The sequence below is a fragment of the Takifugu rubripes genome, chromosome 19 (genome assembly GCF_901000725.2).
Source record: "Takifugu rubripes chromosome 19, fTakRub1.2, whole genome shotgun sequence".
Taxonomy (NCBI): Eukaryota; Metazoa; Chordata; class Actinopteri; order Tetraodontiformes; family Tetraodontidae; genus Takifugu; species Takifugu rubripes.
In genome coordinates this window covers 6,750,767-6,771,225 of record NC_042303.1, presented here as the reverse complement: position 1 = coordinate 6,771,225, position 20,459 = coordinate 6,750,767, and the positions used below count along the sequence as shown (strand labels likewise).

At 42.9% G+C, this 20,459-nt stretch overlaps 4 protein-coding genes and 2 long non-coding RNA genes across 9 annotated transcripts; 3 read left to right on the top strand and 3 right to left on the bottom strand.

The window, feature by feature from the left end:
• The first annotated feature begins 144 nt into the window (after window positions 1-144).
• On the top strand, window positions 145-3,557 carry LOC101079539 (glycerol-3-phosphate dehydrogenase [NAD(+)], cytoplasmic). The gene is made up of 8 exons (XM_003973087.3): window positions 145-298; window positions 1,226-1,403; window positions 1,493-1,633; window positions 2,019-2,157; window positions 2,363-2,475; window positions 2,562-2,798; window positions 2,890-2,996; window positions 3,072-3,557. Exons 1-8 carry the CDS (start codon window positions 252-254, stop codon window positions 3,166-3,168), a joined length of 1,059 nt encoding a protein of 352 aa, XP_003973136.1. The 5' UTR covers window positions 145-251; the 3' UTR covers window positions 3,169-3,557.
• On the bottom strand, window positions 2,666-3,176 carry LOC115246861 (uncharacterized). Its single transcript, XR_003885955.1, has 2 exons — window positions 3,038-3,176; window positions 2,666-2,843 (listed from the first exon to the last, which is right to left on the bottom strand). It is a non-coding gene; the product is annotated as an uncharacterized lncRNA (long non-coding RNA).
• Window positions 3,558-4,709: 1,152 nt separating the features above from the next.
• cers5 (ceramide synthase 5) lies at window positions 4,710-16,713 on the top strand. Of its 2 annotated transcripts, XM_029826709.1 has the most exons (11): window positions 4,710-5,242; window positions 10,843-10,948; window positions 11,056-11,186; window positions 11,442-11,499; window positions 11,599-11,649; window positions 11,837-11,929; window positions 13,069-13,197; window positions 13,363-13,469; window positions 14,137-14,293; window positions 14,450-14,587; window positions 15,987-16,713. In XM_029826709.1, the coding sequence occupies exons 1-11, from the start codon at window positions 5,070-5,072 to the stop codon at window positions 16,146-16,148; spliced, it is 1,305 nt and encodes a 434-aa protein (XP_029682569.1). In that variant the 5' UTR covers window positions 4,710-5,069; the 3' UTR covers window positions 16,149-16,713. The 2 variants fall into 2 exon arrangements, with proteins under 2 accessions (XP_029682569.1, XP_011611994.1); XM_011613692.2 differs by lacking the exon at window positions 14,450-14,587 and having other exon boundaries at window positions 4,727-5,242.
• LOC115246862 (uncharacterized) lies at window positions 5,969-7,687 on the bottom strand. Of its 3 annotated transcripts, XR_003885956.1 has the most exons (4): window positions 7,144-7,687; window positions 6,967-7,055; window positions 6,765-6,845; window positions 5,969-6,257 (listed from the first exon to the last, which is right to left on the bottom strand). It is a non-coding gene; the product is annotated as an uncharacterized lncRNA (long non-coding RNA). The 3 variants fall into 3 exon arrangements; XR_003885957.1 differs by lacking the exon at window positions 6,967-7,055 and having other exon boundaries at window positions 7,079-7,687; XR_003885958.1 differs by lacking the exons at window positions 5,969-6,257; window positions 6,967-7,055 and adding an exon at window positions 6,563-6,693 and having other exon boundaries at window positions 7,079-7,687.
• A 45-nt stretch (window positions 16,714-16,758) lies between the features above and the next one.
• cox14 (cytochrome c oxidase assembly factor COX14) lies at window positions 16,759-17,864 on the bottom strand. Its single transcript, XM_011613691.2, has 2 exons — window positions 17,719-17,864; window positions 16,759-17,186 (listed from the first exon to the last, which is right to left on the bottom strand). The coding sequence occupies exon 2, from the start codon at window positions 17,174-17,176 to the stop codon at window positions 17,000-17,002; it is 177 nt and encodes a 58-aa protein (XP_011611993.1). The 5' UTR covers window positions 17,177-17,186; window positions 17,719-17,864; the 3' UTR covers window positions 16,759-16,999.
• A 343-nt stretch (window positions 17,865-18,207) lies between these two features.
• On the top strand, window positions 18,208-19,517 carry bcdin3d (BCDIN3 domain containing). Its single transcript, XM_011613690.2, has 2 exons — window positions 18,208-18,431; window positions 18,526-19,517. Exons 1-2 carry the CDS (start codon window positions 18,234-18,236, stop codon window positions 19,069-19,071), a joined length of 744 nt encoding a protein of 247 aa, XP_011611992.1. The 5' UTR covers window positions 18,208-18,233; the 3' UTR covers window positions 19,072-19,517.
• The last annotated feature ends 942 nt before the right edge of the window (window positions 19,518-20,459 follow it).

Sequence of the window (20,459 nt, the reverse complement as noted above, 5' to 3'; positions counted from 1 at the left end):
TTGGGGAGGGACTGTTTAGGGTTAGAGGGGTTTAAGTTGGTCAAGGCCTTACAAACATAGCTGCACAGACGAGTGGGTCTGTGTGTGTGTGTGTGTGTGTGTGTGTGTGTGTGTGCGTGTGTAGAAGGGAGAACCAACCAGCCCTGGAGGGTGTGTCAAGCCTCAGATGTGTGTGTCTGGTATAAATACTCTGTGTCCCAGACTGAGTCTGTCTTCGTACCAGCAGCAGCTCCTTCCTGGAGGTCAAAGTTATGATGGCAGCACCCAAGAAAGTCTGTGTGGTTGGTTCTGGCAACTGGTGAGTGAAGGATTTAAGAGAAATTTAAAGCGCCCGTGGCTCTTAAAGTTAAATATTTGACAGGTGGTCCAGCGTTTCCATATCTGCCGTTTTTGTCCGGTTTGAATTCTCACACCGTGAAGGAATTTGTTTTAAACGTCGCCTATAAGTTTACAAAGTGACAAATGGCAGCACATAAATAACCCTGATGGTTGTTTTTTTCTTATCAGAGTGGTCTTCAGAGCCTGACAATGTGATGACCTCTGACCTCTTAGCAAACTGAATCAGCTGCTTTGGGCCAGCTTTAGATTTCAACTGAAACTTCTTGTAAAACAACAAAAACCATTCTGACAAAAAGAACCTTTATCTAAGATCTGCAGGAACACCAGGAGCAACGTAAACGGCCACACACCACGGCATTCTTTTCAGCATTGGTATTTTTCTAAGATCGATTGATTTTTATTTTTTTTAAATGGAATTGTAAATACATATAACTTCGTCAGAAATGGAAATTTGGACGCCTTCACGACTGCAGCGTGTTTAAATCTCCATGTTTTCAACAGTTCTGAGCACATAATTACATTATCATGATGATGACATAAGAGGCCAGGCGAAACAATCACAAGGTTTTTGGTTGCTGCTTTATTCCTGTCGGCGAAAGCATCTCAAAAATGTCGTGAGTTCAAACTAAAAGAGCTCACAACGGTGTCAGAGGTCACCAGTTTGGGGGGCAGGGTAACTAGATGCACATGAACCAACAAAAACAAACGTGCATATTGAATGCACGTGTAAATTACCGGTAATGCTGCATTTAGAGGACCAGTGTGTAAAATGGAAGCTTCTATATCACTGGTGCTCAAACGGTACAACAAACAGAGCCCATTGACACAAAGCAAAGTTCTAACAGTGGACGTGTTGTCACCCAAACCTTGATCTTCGTCTCCGTAGGGGCTCGGCCATCGCTAAGATTGTGGGCGCCAACGCGGCCAAGTATGACAGGTTTGACACCACCGTCAACATGTGGGTGTTTGAGGAGATGGTGGATGGGCGCAAACTAACAGAAATCATCAACACGGACCATGAAAATGTCAAGTACCTGCCGGGACACAAGCTGCCCCCCAATGTGGTGAGCCCGGGCCCACCGGCGTTCTCTGTTTTCTCCCGTGGATGCTGCTGCGTGTATTCCTTTTGATTTTGGGCACGTTTCTTTGTCAGGTGGCCATTCCAGACTTGGCCGAATCAGTGAAAGGAGCCGATATCCTGATCTTTGTGGTCCCCCATCAGTTCATTCTCAGGGTGTGCGACACCATCAAGGACCACATCAAGAAGGACGCTGTCGGAATGTCCCTCATCAAGGTGACCCTTGGCTTTCTTTCCACTTTCTAGTTCTTCTTTTACATGTTTATGACATGCTCACGCCACAATGTCATATAATATATGGTGCTAAATAAATAATATTAGAAAAGGATGATGATGGTTTAGACAGTTGCCATTCAGGATTTGTTCCTAGTCTCCAAGCATAGGTGTTCCTTCAAGATTCCAAAAAGATGCTATACAGCATGGATGGATGGATGGATGGATGATGGATGATGGATGAATGGATGGATGGATGGATGGATGGATGGATGGATGGATGGATGGATGGATGGATGGATGGATGGATGGATGGATGGATGGATGGAAAAGATGTGTTTAATGGATGGCGTGTGATTTTAATTCTTGGTTCCTTGGACTTTTCCAGGGAGTTGATGTGGGCCCAGAAGGTCTGAAGCTGATTTCAGAGGTCATTCAAGGGAAACTCGGCATCGCCGTGACAGTCCTCATGGGAGCAAATATTGCCAACGAGGTTGCAGAGGAGAAGTTCTGTGAGACGACCATCGGTAAGGGAGAGGCACATGCTTAATTACAAATATATCAAGTTTTGAGTTTTCCTTAATCTGTGTGTTTTGTACGGTTTTTCTTTTCTTTTTATCAGCTTCAGCATTTCAAACTGCTTTTGGTAGAGTAGCAGATTTAAATGTAATAAGGGTTCCTCGGGTTTGTACTGTGTAGAAACACAAATGTATCTGTTATGTGTGTACTCAGGGTGCAAAGACAAAGCTTATGGGCCCATCTTGAAAGAGCTGATGCAGACCACTAACTTCCGTGTGACCGTGGTGGAAGAGTCTGATGTCGTGGAGATCTGTGGGGCACTGAAGGTAGACCTGCTCTGGTTTCCTCTTTACAGCAAACCAAGGCCAAAGCAGCAGCGCTTTAACACAGAATTCCTCTGTTTTCGCTGCAGAACATCGTCGCCGTTGGAGCCGGTTTCTGCGACGGCCTGGGCTTTGGCGACAACACCAAGGCGGCAGTGATCCGTCTTGGCCTGATGGAGATGATTGCCTTTGCCAAGTTCTTCTGCACCAAGGGCCCTGTCTCGCCCGCCACCTTCCTGGAGAGCTGCGGCATCGCCGACCTCATCACAACCTGCTACGGCGGACGCAACCGCAAGATCGGGAAGGCATTCGCCGAAACAGGCAAAGTACGACAGCATCCATTTGTCTCTTTGTTCGCAACTTGGAAGGCTCTGGGGGAAAAAAATTGGAATAATTGAGATGTTTCTTGTTATTTAGACTATTGAACAGTTAGAGAATGAGCTGCTGGGGGGTCAAAAGCTACAAGGTCCGGCGACGGCGGCTGAGGTGCACCAGATCTTGAAACAGAAAAACATGGCAGAAAAGTAAGCCGCTCCACATGTTCAGCAATGGCTAATCCTCTCACCCTTGAATGAACTGCATCACTTCTCACCCTCTAGGTTTCCTCTTTTCACGGCTGTTTACCAGATCTGCTTTAATGGCCATCCCGTCACGGAGTTCATTAAGTGCTTGCAGGACCACCCGGAACACATGTAAGGGGAATGACAAAAGGGGAAAAGACTTTCATACAGAGCCACTCTTGTTGCAGCCAACTCTGTTACACCAGTTTGACTATTGACACCTGTGGATCTCAAATGGAGCTGAGCTGCTGTTCCAACCACATTTCCACTACTGCTGAAGGAGTAGCCACCATTTTGAATGTCATCAAAAGATGTCAAACACTAGTTACATCAATCTATCAAGTCTTAAAAAAAATCTTTCTAAGATCTGAATGCCCCTGAAGAGAATGTTCTAAAATATTTTCTTGGTAAAAGTGCCTGAAGTTGGCCGCACCAATGTCACCACTCCTGCTGGTTTTCATAAGTTGTAGCTGATAAAGCGAGATGTTTCTGGAATAAAATGTGAGACTGGATGGTTTGGAAGGACTGTGCCTGCGTTCAGTTGGTCTCTGGGATTATACACACGCGGCATTTAGCCTCACTGTAACATGAGCTGAGCTCAATCATGCTGCTACTCTAAACTCTTCACCTTTACCATTTTCTGCAGCCTCGACTTCAACCTTTGCTGAAGAGCACGTCCTGCCAGTCCTTTTAAACACTGCCTAAGCTGTTCTCTCAAACATGTTGATGGTAGCTTCATAATCAGTGAGTGAGGGAAGGGGAGTGGTTTTTTGTTCTATCAATGAACATGCATGAGGATGCAAACCCGTAAACTGCCTGTCGGCATATGTGAACTTACTCATTCAGGCTCAGTTAGATGCAACAGCAGTAGATTTTCTCTGGCCTGCAGAGGATTTTAGCCATCCTCATTCAAGCCAGGATTAGAGCTGATAAAATTCTCATGTAACCCCTCTGAATATACGCTGATGCCAAAAAAAGTTATATAGTTACATAATGACCCACTAGTTCATTCGAATCCCTTACTTAAATCCTTTGCATAGTTAGGAAGTCAACTGCCCTGTTAGATTCTAATAATATCACGCACCAAACAAGCAAACCTCCTTCTATATTTAGACAACAGACCAGACTGCAGCTACTGCATAATTTTATGAACAGCACAAAAGCATGAAGAAATACTACACCCGGTTGATGGTGCAATGTCGGTTCCTCTAAGGGTCATTTAATTTATTTCCCAAAATTTATCTAGGCAGTTGCACATGAATAATTCCCACATTTTTAGCAGTGAAATCTATATATGTGATGAATATTCCGTGAGCAAGTAAGCTCTGAGATACCTAAATCCTTTATTTGCAGAGGTAACAAACTCGACCCGTTCCTGGGCAAATGTAGCTGTGGTTCATCTCTTGACCACTTGGGGGAGTCATCGAATCAATCACAAGCATCACACCCATCACACATGTATGGGTAGGACAGGATTCACCCCCAAATAAAAGTAAAAAAAAAAAAAAAAAACTTCCACTGTACACTATTCTGTAGTAAGTCGAATACTCACAAATATCTATTTGTAATCAAACTTTAACAAAAACTAAAATAGATGAGGGCCACCCATCCCTTGTAGTACGGTAAAAGAGGTGGGACTCTCCTCACTTCCTTGATTCCGCTCTTTATTGTCAGGGCGGCAGCCCGGATTCGTCAAGTGAACGTAATTGAATAAAGGAAGCTGAAATTGTCCAACAATTAAAATTCGCCTTAATAACTGATTCGAAACATTTAAAACAACACAATCACAGCACGTTCTGGTGTGTTTGCTGGACGTATCTTAAAAATGGCCGAAACCAACAGTTTCCAACAAAAACGAAACATTAAAACATACGTTGACTCGTGTATTCTGAAAGTCTGGACCGGAAGCGCCTCTGCTGCTGTTCACGCGGGCGTGCTAAAGTTAAGTCAGGCAAGTCATCTCATAAGTCACTACGGAGAAACAGGCGACTATAAACTCAGTAATTCAACATTTGGGCAGTGGGAGACAGTAAAAACATGGCTGCTTTTTCAGCCTGGTTCTGGAACGAGAGATTCTGGCTGCCACACAATGTAACCTGGGCGGATTTGGCCGACACGGCTCCCGGGGTGGAGTACCCCAAAGCTGGACACTTGTTGACCGCCTTGCCGCTCGCTTTGGGAATTTTTGCCGTCAGGATACTCTTCGAAAGGTTTGTATACATCGGATGTAGGATGCTTTAACGGCTGTGAGAGTGTGGATTTAGACACAGAGATAGAGAATTTGCAGGAAGACAAACAAGAAAATCGAATTTGATGACAGAAATTCGAATGAATGCAGCATTATGGATGAGCGGAATTCATTAGTTTTCCTGTTGTCGCAATAATCTGAAATCAAGATTGAATGGTTTGCTAAATCGTGATTTTCTGTTTCCTGTTTCCCAGTAGTTCCAAAATTGTGAAATCTTTGATTTGGGTGATTGTACAACCATCAATTACTTATGCATCTATTAAAAATAACAGACTCATCCTCCGTAACCAAATACCCTAGTGTTCATTTAGTAGAACCTCCGTTCGTGCTTAAATTCAGTCACCATTTCGTTCATTACCTTATTAAACAATTGTCCGAATTGACGCCCGATTACGCGACGCCTACATCCGATTACGTGTCTTCCTCAGTTGTCTCCATTCCGATGATATTTGAAGGTTCTCGGAATGAAAGGCCAACAGAGGGCAAGCTGGGTCACACAAATGGTGCTGCACAGTCTGCCAAACTCAAACAAGCAAAAAAAGTGAATGTGACATAATTCTGTTATGCTGCTATAAAACCTACAAAATAAAAGCAGCACCAAGTCATTTCCCTGGAAAGAGACAGTAGAAGGACATAAAGACAGTCTCCTAATGACCTGTTTCACATATACATTAAGATTAAGATTAAGATTAAGATGAACTTTATTCATCCCCGTGGGATGCAGAGTATGCAGAGTAAAGAGACAGAAAAAATAAATACAGATAAGATTAGAATGTTATAAGCATATATACAGCATATATTATAAGCATATATATACATGACTGCCGTCCCAACCCTCCTGACCGATTCCTCTATCTTCTATCACTCTTCACACACAATCTGGCTGCTGTTGTCATTCAGAAGGACACTTTTGCCGTCGGAAGTGTGTTTATACAGCGTTCCTTAACGTTACATTCTTAACGCGATGGTATGTTTTGCTGTGAATGCCAGAAAGAAAGAAGAATGCAATCTTTGTCAATATGATTTCTACACGCATCTGCAAAACGTTTTGCTGATGCCTTAAAGGAGCAGCTTATGTGATTCTGATGTTCATTATCGGATTGTTCGGGCTTTGCTTGGGCTGTGAACCAGCAAGCAACTTTACCTCTGAATAACTAAAACCAGTTGAAAACAATATTCTCTATGTAATAACTATACTCTTTAGTTCAATATTGGTATCATCTTAGCTGAAGTGTCACGTTCAGAGAGGATTAGTCTGTTTGTTACCCACATTCAGATGGCAGTTTACAGCTAACCGATCATAAATAGATTTATACTAGACAAAAGACTCGAGTTCTCCTGTTACATTTAGGACACAGGAGATGGGTAATTGTCACGTTGACGTGCTGTCCAGACTCACAGTGTCACATTTTTCTGTAAAGATATTGGGTTTGTAAAGAACTGTTGTAATATTTGACTTTATTTGGCTTAACTGTTTGACAGACCTGGCTGATTGGTGTGATTGATCCGTCCTTGCACTTAGGGGGGAATTGGGAGATGTGAGGTCCTGTAAGGTGTGTATAGACCTAAAATAAAGCAGCATATTCATTTGTTATTGTATCGCTCAGCCCTGATAAAATGTGTTGAAACTGTGTGTAGAGCAGCATGCTAGCTACATAGCTCAACAAATTTAGCCAAACACCTCACCTTTAATACTGGCCATAAAGTCAAACTTTAACTTCTCTGAATTTATTGCATTTCACGGCGATCGCTTCAGTGGTTCAAACAAAGCTGAGCTGACAAAAAAAACCTGGTTTACCTTTCTCATTCATCCTTTATTCGTTAGGATTAAGCTCGTAAATATTAAACCCAAAGCAAATTTACTTTCTGTTCTTCAAGGCGTCTATGCTGATTTCTCTCCGATCTTCCAGCTTCTTCTTTTTTTTTTTTTTGAAAGGTCATCCATCTTTTTCCTGAGTGGCTCCTCCTCCTTTCAGAGGAGGTTCTTGTTTGTTTATTACTTTGCTTTTGGCCGTTTTGATCGGAGTAGTTTGTTTTTGTGTGCGGGCCTTAGCCCGGCTAAGCCAGGTGAGGGGTGCCAAACTCGCCATCTGATCCGTCACCACCTCTTTGCAACTGGCACCCTTTCCACACACAAAAACCCAAGAGGAAGTGAGGACTTTTGTTCAGGGCTATTCATTTCTGACACAATCCTGCCTTACCTCTCGCCAAAGTGAAATTTCCTCCATATTACCTGTAGATCCCGTCACCAGACATGCTGCAACAAGTGGAATAAAGGCCACAACTGCGTTCAGCGCCATGCTATGAATAGAACTGGCTGTGCGTCGGTTTGGCCCCGCTACTGGGAGGACGAGCTACCAGACACGCTCGTCGCGCTCCCCTATACAGCCATCGAGGCCGCTCACTGCACGTGTTCCTGGGCCACACCAAGGTTGTCTCTCGGCAACTGGCTTTTGTGTATTCTGGTCTCGTCGGGTTCTGAAGAGGAACAGGCATGTTTTGATGTGTTACATAAATAGAGTAGGACGTCCGCCCCCCCCCCCCCCCGCTATTGCTGCTGTCCCAGACCTGTCCTCAGATTTGTGTTGGCTCTTTCTGCCTGTTATAAATGAACAAAAACTGTTTACAAGATGAAAGAGACTGCTACATGAATCTGTGCCTCTTATTTTATCCGTTAGCTCACTGGTGACCAGGGGGAGACGTTGACAATGGGAGAGACCCGGTTAGATAACGAACGTAATGCCGGTCAGATCCGTGCTGCATTTGAAGGTCTGGCTGTGCACGCCGCCCTCATTCTTCATTTTATGGTTGGCCTTTATGATCAGAAATAAACTATAAACACGCGTTATATGTACCTCATGGGTGTTGCTTAACCCAGCAGCTTTGGATCCTTGGGGGGAATTTTTGATTTGTGGGAGGAAGACAATGAAGAACATGACGGGTCAGAGTACAATGGGTCTTATTGATAGGTCGGGCAAAAGGTGTAAATGCCTGCAGAATTGGACTGTGCTGTAAAAGCCAATTTCTTAGATGGAGCCACGAGCAGTTGCTGGGACGCGTGCAGGGTGATTTATGCTCCTCTTGAGTCTCACCTCGCGGGAAATCATCCGCATCCTCGTTTAGTGAATCCCGTCAGCAGGAATCTGCACTCCGGGCACGTCTAAAGGACCATTGTGTGGGACTTTTGGAGTATCTACAGACCTCGAGCAACCATTTACCCCTCGGCTAGACCTCCCCTTTCAAGTGTTTAGGTGAAACTACCTGTGCTAGCTGTAATCCAAATGAAAGGGAAGTGCTCATAAAAGGAATTGGAACATCGACTTCTTCTATTTATTATATTAGGAACTAGAATGGAATGATTTTGTCTATAGAAATATAAGGGACACTCGGCATTATTGGAGCGGTTGTTAAAGGCCTGTTTGGGTGCGTTTGATCACTGATCCTATTATATTGAGGGACCTGGCTGTGCAGTTTTCAATTGTGGAACATGCAGAATAAAGCTGAATGAAGTGTGTCATGATAATTATTTATTACCACTAATAGCGCACGTGCGAGTCAGTTCTGCTTATTAGGATAATGACAGAGTCAAGATGGTCGGATGAGAACAAGCCTTTGCTCAAATGGATCAAACACTGCCTATTTCCAAAGGCTAAATCTAAATGGCTAAATCAATTACAGGGACGGTTTTCTCTTTATTGTAATAGTTCAAGTCATATGAGCAGTGTTTCTGCAAAGTGTAATCGCAGATGGACGCCCAATCACTTGATAATAATCTATTAAAGAGATTTGATGGAAAAAGTGGGAAAAGAATCTTAAAAATGAACCAATAAAAAGAGAGATGCAGGTATGAATATTCAAATGTGCCCGTTGTCAGAATCTCAGCAAACAGGTTTGGACAGCTGATTACAGCGCTCAATTCCTCTTTGTTGGGCTGTTTACCTGCCATCAGGTCGCTCAGCCGAGACCATAGTCAACAGTCCTGTTGGACCGAGGTGTCCATCACTCATTGCCTTGCTGAAACTAAATACTTTGCCAAGTTCCTCCAGGTTCTTAAATGATGGATTTAAAAGAAGTCGGGCTTTACCTTTTAACTTCTATATGTTCTCCTGATTGTTTAAAACGCTCTTTATCTTTTAGTAAGCACTTGACCTTTGTGACACAGGTCATGTCGTTAAATTACGCATTCCTTGTACTGCTGCCAGACCTTCGGGGATACGGGTCATCAGCGTACATACAATTTTAAAGGCACAGTACATGTTTTGGGACTCTTTTCCACAAGATTGATGAGTGGTTGTAGTAAATCAGGCTTCTTTCAGCATGCAGCCTCATTAATGATTGATTTAAGTTGTATTCTTATATTGTACACAATGAATGATGCAGTATTTAAAGAGCTAGAGTAGGTTTCTTAGGCAAGAAATTAAACTCAGAATTAAATGGTGTTATATGGCTATGCTAATAGCATCTGTGTCTGACTGGTCAGAGATAAGAGGGCTGTAGCACATACATATACTTGGACCTAAGCTGAGTGTTCACGCACCACGAGATATTGTTTAACAGTCCATAAGGGCTTTGTCGCACCGCTCTTTTATTGCATCGCGCTTTTTGATAGTAAACGTGAACCGATTCCTGTCAGTAAGACTGAAATTCACCACACCCAACTTAGAAGTTTGTGGTTGGATTAGAATCGATCTGATGAAAATATAGAGCACGCTTGTGTTTAGACGCATATATAATAAACCCATAATTCCTAAGTTTGTCAGGCCAAGTTGTTGCTTCTCCTGCCCTTCAGCTAACTCATGTTAGCCCTTTCATTTTTAATCAGCATTTTCTATGGATATTCAACTATCGAGTTCACTGAGATCCAGCAGGTTGTTTGGAAACAACCCTGATAGGAACAGATGTGGGTTCTTTTTTGGAAGCAGAGTTCCGAAGCTGAGCTGTAAAGTCAATGCCGTCCTCATGCTGTTCTGTCCTAAAGTGGTCACTCAAGGTCATCACGAGTGTACCGACCGGCACAACAGCACTGTCATGTGAGGTTCATTCACATATAAGAGCTTCTTTCCCCTTTAACCTTACAGTTAAGTCGTAATCCAGAACCACAGAGCCCTTCAGGCTCGCAGAGGTCAAACTTTTCCCACTGTCAAGAAGGCATCGGAGAATCCCGAGGGATGAGGGGGCTCTTCAGCGATCTAAAAGATTTTATTTTATCTATGAATAGTTTGTGTCTGGCGTTACCGTAGAATTCTATCGTCTGGATGAAATGCTGTTTTAATGAAGCGTCACACTTGTATTCAGGGTATTGGTGGGTCGTAATTGGCAACAAAACATGTTGCGTAATCATTGAATCATGACTGATATGTAGGTGATGCTCAAGACATCATGTAGGCTTGGTGAGGCCCCTCTGGAGTTTAGATCCTTGGAGATTTTTCTGCAACCTCCAGTCACTTTAATCAGTTCGATCTAACAAGTTTGGTGACATGAAACTGACTGAATTTCAAACTTTCTTGTCAGGCCGTGTGTATTTTCAGTGTCCTTTATGTCCCACATCTCCATATCCGACAGATTTATTGCCAGTCCCAGCGCCCAGAGTCTGCGCATTCATCCGGGAGTTGCACGGAGAGCTCAGCCCAATGCAGTCCTGGAAAAAGTGTTTACATCCATCACAAAGGTCCTATTTCTTTCTGTTAGAAACGTTAGCGCTAAATAGAACAAAGATAGAACAAATGTGACGCGCTAGCTTCGCTGACTTGAATTTTTTTCCTTTTGTGTGCGCAGAATCCAAATTCCCGCCATCTGGACGGCCTTTCCAAGCAACTGGACTGGGAGGTGCGAAAGGTCCAGCGTTGGTTCAGACACCGCAGGAACCAAGATAAACCCAGCACACACACCAAATTTTGTGAGAGCATGTAGGTGGATGCCTGTTGAGCTCACTTTTAACCTCTCTGCGGGCTTTTTCTTTGTGTGTTGTGTCTGTGTGTGTGTGTGTGCAGATGCTCCGATAGGCTATACAGTTTGGGCTTTTGATTTTTAACAACTGTAAAATTAAAATATAGAACATTTTTACATTCCGTGTTGTTTCTCCATTTTGACATTTGACTTAGAAACGATACAAACATCGTTTCTTAATCCTCAATCAGCCCTCCTTTTTGTTTTACTCCTAGGTGGAGGTTTACATTTTATTTGTGCATATTCATCTACGGGCTACAGTTTTTGTGGCAGGTGAGCAGAGCCTCCGACAAAACCACATTAAACCGAGATGTTTTAGCGGGACCCGGTTAGCTGGGATGTCGTTCCGTTGATTGATGTTTTTGTTTTTAGTCTCCTTGGATGTGGGACACACGGCGCTGCTGGCATGGTTACCCTTATCAGGTATGATACTGTTTTATTGTATGATCTTAAATGTGTAGCGTGTAGCAACCACAGCCATCAGGCATATCCATAGTGCTGACATGGAGTCGGCCATTAGGGCACCAGGTGGAACCCTGTTTTGGACGTGCTATTAAATGCAGACAGTCCCTCTCAAATGACTCCTTTGATTGTGTTGTCGTCTCTCCAGGTCATGACCCCAGGACTTTACTACTACTACGTGACTGAACTTGCCTTCTACTGGTCACTTGTTTTCTCGCAGTTTACCGACATTAAAAGAAAGGTAAGCGGAACAGGAGCTGTCTGATCCACCTTTGGCAACGGCTGTAACGATTGTGATAATTTTGGACGGTCACATGTTTGTGGTTCTGTGGAGTCGGCTCAGGGGCAGGGCCCCTCCCCCGTCTGTGGAAGCTTTGTATGTGCATCCCCTGTCATGTGATCTAACAGGCATAATTCTATTAGAATTCTCCGACTTCAACTACTATAGGAAAGTGGGGCGGCTAAAGAACCGTGTTCCGAGTGCTGCTTTATACGCGAGCGTGTCCGTGTGATATCTGGTGCATACCTCTTTCACTCCATCTGTCCTCCCTCCATCTGCGGCTGACGCCTCACATGACTTGCTTGTCAGATGCACACGTCTCTTTAAGCTGCTGGTCTCGAGCGGCCTCCGCTCGCTCCGTTACTCTTTCATCTTCACCTTCTTAATCCACAAATTCCAGAGTCAGATGTTAGTTGCCTCACTAATATCCTCTCAGGCGAGTGAAACTAGGCATAAATCAAATAATGGTTGGGTTGGACTGCTTCATTTACATTTTTATTGAATTTAAACAATTTGCATGCATGTCTACATGCTCATGACCCGGCTGCCCAGAATTACCTTCTACACAGTTTCTTTGAAACTATTTCTGGTATTCTGCAGAGAAAGGAGAGAAAGAGAAAGGAACAAAGCCTGCTGCGATATGCAGCGAGAGTCGGGAAATTTGGCCCTAAGGCCTGAGGTTTCCTCAGCCTTAACCAAATAAATGTCAATACACTTTCTTTTGTACGATGCAGCAGACGTTTAATCCTACCAGTCATTTCCTGTGTGGGGGACAATACGTCATATAACATTTCGAAATGTCCCCAGTGAGTTAGAGGTTGGGTTTTCTTATTTTAACTTTTCATTTACACACTCTAGTTTGTCGTAAAGTTTTTTTGTTTTTTTTAAAATCAAAGCATTTTACCTGGTTCCCAAGGCACATTCCGGACGTCCACTCGAATCAGTTACCCTGAAGTTAACCTGGAGACCTTCCGTGATATTACTGGTGCTTAAGCTCAGCAACTGTGACGATATTTGCATGAAGATGACGTGAAAGGCAACTGGCCCCCAAACGCCATGTGCTGCATAAATAATAAATATTGCCCGTCTTTTCCGTGCAGGACTTCTTCATCATGTTCATCCATCACCTGGCTACAGTGAGTCTCATCAGCTTTTCTTACGTCAACAACATGGTGCGAATAGGAAGCCTGGTGATGTGCATCCACGACGCCTCGGACTTCCTGCTGGAGGTAGGTTGCTCCGTGACTGGCATCGCTCACTCCTACAAACTCAGAAACACTGTGAGGGCTCATTTTATCCACAGCCGTATTTGAACTACGGATGATGATATTAAACACACAGTGAAACTGTAATTATGTTAACAAAATGTATTGTTTCACTTTTTTCCCCTTTAGGCTGCTAAACTGGCCAACTATGCTAAGTACCAGCACCTGTGTGACTTCCTCTTCATCGTTTTTAGTGTGGTATTTTTCATCACACGGCTCGTTATATATCCATTATGGTGAGTTCTGTTAATGCCAGTAGCAACCTTGGAATAGCTCTCCCAACCACTCCGCCTTAGAGGTTGGCAAAGTTTCAGTGCAGCAGGAGCCATCGGCCATTTTTCTTTCCCTGGCAAGGCAGAGTGTGCTGTAGCAGAACATAATTGAGGTAATTTGGGACAGTGAATAAATGACCTCGAAATGGTGAAACTTCCCCTCTGTCGGTCGAATGAGGCGGTTTCCATGACGACTGCATCACAACGTGTTGCGTCGGAGGATGCTAGATAGCTGATAATAATTTGCTAGCCAGAGCAGGATGTTGAAGCTTGACCCCCAGAGGGATGAACAACAGGGAACTTCACGGTCAGAAGAAACCTGAGCAGCTATATTCAGTGTCTTAGTGTGGATGAACGATAAAGCTTGTGTTGCCGGGGAAGTTACCGGAGCTGAAATCTATACCTCTGCGAGGGAAGTTGGGTCCGTTGACAGCATCCTGTCACTCATGGCATGAGGTCACTGGCCATTCACCTAACAGATCAGTGGGGGCGGTGTTATTCCAGGTCTCACTGGGGGGAAAGGTCAATAAGGTCCAACAGTCCCCCTGTTGTGGAAACTCTGCGTACCTCAAAGCCTCTCCCTCTACACTGGAAACAGTGACGCAAATCTACACGTGTTTGTCTTTTGCAGGGTCCTGAACTCTACCATGTTTGAGAGCTGGGCCATAGTTGGGCCGTATCCATCCTGGTGGCTCTTCAACTTCTTACTGCTGGTTCTGCAAGTGCTGCACCTCATATGGTCCTACCTCATTGCACGAATAGCTGTCAAAGCCTTGCTGAGGGGCAAGGTGAGTCCCCCTTGGTGTGTGTGTGTGTGTGTGACAGCTCTACCTACTGAGAAATACTGTATAAGTGCGCACACACACATAATGAGTGTAAAACACAACACATTGGTTCTTTTTTGACTCTAAGCTCTGGGTGACAGTGTCTAATTCTCTCTGCAGACGCTGCTTATTTCCTCTCCCTCTGGAATGAGGGAGGGAGGTCCTGTCTTTCTCTCTGTCTGTCCACTGAGCCCTCCTCCACTGCTCTGTCGCTTCCCTCCATTTGCTCTGTCCACTATACCTTCTGTGTTTTTGGCTGTAAGTTTCTGTTTCCTCCCTCTGAGATCATCCTGACTCTCGACTGTCTTTTCTGTATGTTTTAAACCGTTCTGCGGTCACTTTGTATTAAAACAGCCACAAATATGATAAAGATGGCGGTAGAATGTCACAAATGTCCGGTATGTTCAGCTGGTGACTGGCGTTGTACTGCACCACCACCCTGTGGTTATAAAGGACACACCAGACTACAATACATGGAACTAAATGTCACCTTTCAGGTTAGGATATTTAGAAGTCCGCTCATTTCAGGATGTTGCTCCAGCTGCATTGATTTGCAATCCCCCGTCCTCCTGCCTCTTTCAATTGTTGGCATTTATTAATAAATACTCTCCTTTAATATAGCTCACAGACCGTCGGGCAAAATATAGTCCTTCTGCGTCCCAGTCTCACGGGTGTTAGTGGCTGTGCCGTGTATGGCATTTGCACACAGAGGAATAAAACGCTTGAGCACTGGTCAAAGTTCAGGTATAAAAGTGCCCGCACAGACTGTCGCAACTTCACAATCAAAAGCCCTTTCTGTCAAATGTTTGCTACTGGTTCTTTTTTGCAGCCATTTTTTTAGCTGGTATAGCAGCAGAAGTAGTTTTTCCCCAGAAATGAGAATAATCAGTCATTCAAAATCATTTGACTGTTGGAGCTGAGTCTGCTAATATGAATAAAGCAGCCTTCAGATTAATGGCTCATATTGTAAAACATAGAAGGCCAAATGTGAATGTTATATTTATGTATTACTCTTCTGTAACAAACTCTCTCCTCACAAGCTAATAAGACTCTGGTCACTAATAAATAACTTATCGATGAGAAAACAAAGCTATAAAAAATAAATTACGAATCAAAGAGAATAAATGAATAATCAATTTGTTGATATCACCAAGAGGTGTTGAAAGTTGTAAAGATCAGGTGACTTAAGGACACAAGGGTGTTCCATTCACCTTTTCTTACGATAACCGTGACCTCTGCTTTCTGCCTCTTCTCTGCCACAGTTAAAAGATCCCTATGCAGTCAATGTGCATCTAATTATAGTTATTCTAGTCTAAAAAAAAATGCAAAAAACAAATTCAATTTTGTGGCTTTAATCAGCTTTTAGTGAGTGTTGGGTGCTAGTTGTGGATTTTCTTTTGCCAGAATGCATTTCATTTACACACTTTTAAGTACATCTATTGTGAGAAGAGAACTTTTAACTTTGGATGTTTTTTTTTTCAAAGTAGTATTTGTGTTAGTTACTCTGATGATAAATTATCAAGGCACATTTACCTTTAAAAAAAAAAAAAAGAAGTTCTGTTTAGGCTTGTAACAGCATGTAAGCAAAGCACAATGAGGGCAAACCATTGAATTATTTTTGATATTTTTTTAAAATTGGTTTCCATCTTCCCTGCAGGTGTCCAAAGACGTGCGCAGTGACATTGAAAGCAGCTCAGAAGAAGAAGCAGGCGCGTCCACGGATGCCCTGAAGGCATCTCACACATCCAGAGGAGAAAACGGCACCAACGGCCACTGCGCCACAGTGAAAACACGGGCCCTGAACCACAGTGGCTGGTGACCCCGGAGACCGCAAACACCAGCTGCAAGTGTGCACAGCCACATGTTGGTGAATTGACAGTGAACACTCCAGCATCTGCTCCGAGGAGCCCCAGAACAACACGTACGATGCAAAGCTGTAAAGAATCCGACCATGCGAGCCATTTGGGTGGTTATTATTTTAGACAGAGGGGATTTAGTTGTTCCCAGATGTTGCTCCGTTTCAATGTTCTCTCCATTGTTCAGATGAACTCTCTAACTGTCGAGATGTTGCACACAAGTCCATCATATGACGGCTGGTATTGTGACTTTGACCAGCTCCTCAGAGGGGAACTGCTGGGAGCGTGACCACAAGATCAAAAGTTCGAATGGTGGTATCATTTCCCTTATTGTTCATTGTGAATTTCTTTTAATAGCATCGTATGTTTTACTGTTTTTCTATTTCTTCTGAGACCAAATGTTTATGAAATAGCTGCCACCTTTACAGGAAATTAGGTATGAGGACTAAAACTGAAACATTTGGTGTCAAGTTCTCACTGGAGAGCCTTCAACAAATGTATTTCCAAATATATTCTGTGGTTGAAACTAGTCTTTTGTGTTGAGGTTTGTTTTATAAACGCCACATTATAGTGTGGTTAAAGGCCTTTTAATATAATATACATACAGTTACGCCTCTTTAAACAGTCAAAATAGATTTTAAGCCATGAATTCAAGCAGTGTTCTCGGTGAGGCGTTTATAAACTCACTCCTTGTGAAGAAACAACTGCAACGAAATATTACATCCCAAGAAGAGAGCTCATCTTTTTGCTGTATGAAAACAAATGCAGGTATGGGAAATGTCCCCATGTGCCAAAACAAGAGCAGTCTATTTGGTCAGTCCTTGAGGACTTCGGGATCCTGGTTTTCTGCTGCCAGTTTCAGTTCCTTTTGCTTCTGCATGAAGCGGTACCCTCGCATAGTGCACAGGTAGCCTCCATACACCGTCAGCAGCATCATGGAGGCAGAAAAGGTTCTGTAGCCAATGTCGGCCAGGCGCTTCCCAGGTATCATGGTGAGGATCCTGGAAGAGAACCAGGGATGCAGAGAGGTAAACCGCATTAGAGCTGAGCAATCTATGACATTACACATTCTGTGACTGTACACCTTTAATTTGAGATATATGTTAAGCTGATTCAAAAGAGTTATTTACTTTCAAAAGCTATTGATGTGCTCTTTATAGCAATAAGTATATGGCACTGCAGTGACCAGCTTGTTTTTCCTAGCTTCCATAAACAAGAGGATATATATCTATATAATAGTGTAGCATCACAGGGACAATATGAACACTGGCAGCATTAATGACTACGGTGGCACAGTATTCACTTATTGATTTGATTTCTCGGGCCAGTTATGGGTGACAGTCGGATTTGCTCCGAAATCAAATGCGGTTTACTCTTCATTCATCCAACAATCAGTCTACTTCAACACAAATTTGTCCATCATATTTCATCTAAGATCGAGTCGTTCAGAAACTGTCAAACAGGTATTTTTCAACCTCTGCGCCTCGGTCAGCCATACTCTGACAAAATAAAGACACTTAAGGGGGATCTTACCTTTCTTTAAAGGCTTAGAATGCAGAAGTAATAGAAACTGCCCTCAATGTCAGCTTACCAGCAGCGGAAAGTAGCATGGAAGTTAATAACCTTAGCTTTCATAAGTTACGGAAACAAAACAGGGACATTTCATGGAAACGAGTGCCACCTATTGAACGGGAGTGGATAAAAATGTTCAGCGACATCCCTGTTATATTGTCAGTGGAGAAAGATAAGTTAGGTAAACCTTGAATGACTTCTGAAAAGTTTGACTACGGGCACAAAACATTTCACATATAACTATTTTCCCTCGGGTGTCAGTCATTAATCATGGACCTTATTTGAAATCATTTATAATGTGGGTCTTTTGGCTCCTCAAAATTTACTAAAACAAAACAGTAAATGGCTATCCAAGGGGAAAAAATAAATATGAAAATTACATATGAATATGGGTAAAAGCTAAGATTTGGCACTCGGATATCGATTTTTAAAAAACGTGTTTCCACCCGGAATATTTTAACGATGCACGCTGTGCAATGGCGACGTGCTCACCAAATACCGACCGCACGGATGAAATAAATGATCCGGGAGCCGCCCCCTTTGGTAATTTCATAAATTATTACACATTCAACCCTCCGGAGAATCGCTTGAATTTGATTCCTGCAACACTTCTTCGGGATTTAGATTACAATGGTGACACCACTCTGATCCTGGACGTGGGGTGTAATTCAGGGGTATGTATGAAGGACAGACTTTTTGGGTTCCTTAAAGATACAATTTGAAAAGCATTTTCCGTACGACGTAAAAATCGATTTTTTTCATTTGTAGGAACTGAGTACAGCGTTTTACAAGCATCTGGTGCCTGATTGTGAAGAACAGTCAGACGACAGCAAAGTTTACCTCCTGGGCTTTGACTTGGATGAGATTCTCATTCAGCGTGCTCAGCAGACCAACTCTCTGCCCAGCAGCATCTCCTTCATCACTATGGACATCATTAAAGACACCGAACAACTGCAGCACTACCTTGACCAGCACGGCTGTTCCAGCTTCCACCTGTGCCTCTGCCTGGCGGTCACCATGTGGATCCACCTAAATCATGGAGATTCTGGGCTCCTGCAGCTGCTCTCTCGACTGGCCACCTTCAGCCAGCACCTCCTGTTGGAGGCCCAGCCGTGGAAGTGTTACCGCTCTGCAGCCCGGCGTCTTAGGAAGCTGGGTCGCTCAGATTTTGATCACTTCAAGACCCTAAATATCCGTGGGGACATAGCAGAACATGCCAGGGAGCACCTGGAGAACCACTGTGGTATGGAGCTCATTCAGAGCTTTGGCAGCACATCGTGGGACCGTAAGCTGCTGCTCTTCAAAAGAAGATAACCCTGAGGGAGAAGAGTCAGCAGACTTCCTTCCTTCCTGGAACGTTTGCCAGTTGACAACCAAACAATCATCATGATGGAAAACTCCAGTCAGTTGTTGCGGTCACTGCAGAGAGGCAGGAATACGCCACAGACTGGGGACACATTCGCTCACTCATTAAGTGGCAATTTAAAGTCTGCTGAGCGCGCATGCTTTGAAACTGAGGGGAAACACTGGGGCGACTAACTGCTGCACAACTGTGCTGCTCCCTGGAACGTAATAAAAAAAATTTAAGAAGAAAAATCACTTCACTTTTTATTCATCGCTCATTTCCATAACTGCTATTGCAATAAAAATTGTAACACAATTATGTTATACATTAAGTAGGCCTTTTAACTCCTTGTAGATTATTCTATTGAATTTCTTTCAAACCGGTCACAATACAATAATTAAAATCTACAACAATATATTTGGTGTTTTTATTTTACAATTTAGCAAAGAAATAACTGAGTAGTGATTTCAGATGTATAGAAACATAAATGCAACTAAACGGCTATTAAAAAAAAAGCCAACAGTCAAAATAAATAAATCTTAAAATGAACCTCATTCTCTTTTGGTGGTATTGGAAAGCAAACATAACTGGATATTATTTTAGTTCTAACATTTTGTGTATTTTTTTTTTTTTTTTACAACTGATATATTCTATATTCTTTTCAGTGGTGATTGGGAAACTAATTGAAGAGAGGGTAATCCTTATAATTTTATTATTGCATGTTTTTATCTAAAAGGTTGCAACCACCTTTAACTAACGAAGGCTCTAGAATATCCACCAAACAGGCCGGGATACTTTTGATTCAAAGAATCATTGCTTGTGGGAACACATTAATCACAGTTTTGTTTTGTCTAGCGGTACAGACAAGATTGTATTTTCAACAAAACATCACAGTTACCTATTAAATGTATAATTGACATGATTTTTTTCTCCTCCTTCCATTCATTGTGAAAGAAGGACTTTGTCTTGATAAAGTTCAGTGTTCCATATTGGGACTGTATATGAAGTAAAGTTATGTTTCCAGTATTGGAGAACCAGAACATGAAAATCAGATATTTTACAGGCAAATAAATGAAGCTCCATCTTAATCAGAAATCTCTGCCACCAATATTCCTGTAGAACGGTAAGAAAAATAGTTTTAATTATCATCCATGGAGCGTGGTGTTTCTCAAAGATGTAATTCCTGCCGTAAAGCAGGAAAAAAAAAGAACATAAAATGGTTATCGCATGCGTAGAAGGGATATGGCGCAGTTCGGGTTAAGCTTCCGGTCGGAATTGCGGCTGAGTCGGGAGGAAAATGAGGTTTATCATCGAAACAGGTACTAATGAAGACCCCAACGGTTCAATCAAGGATCGA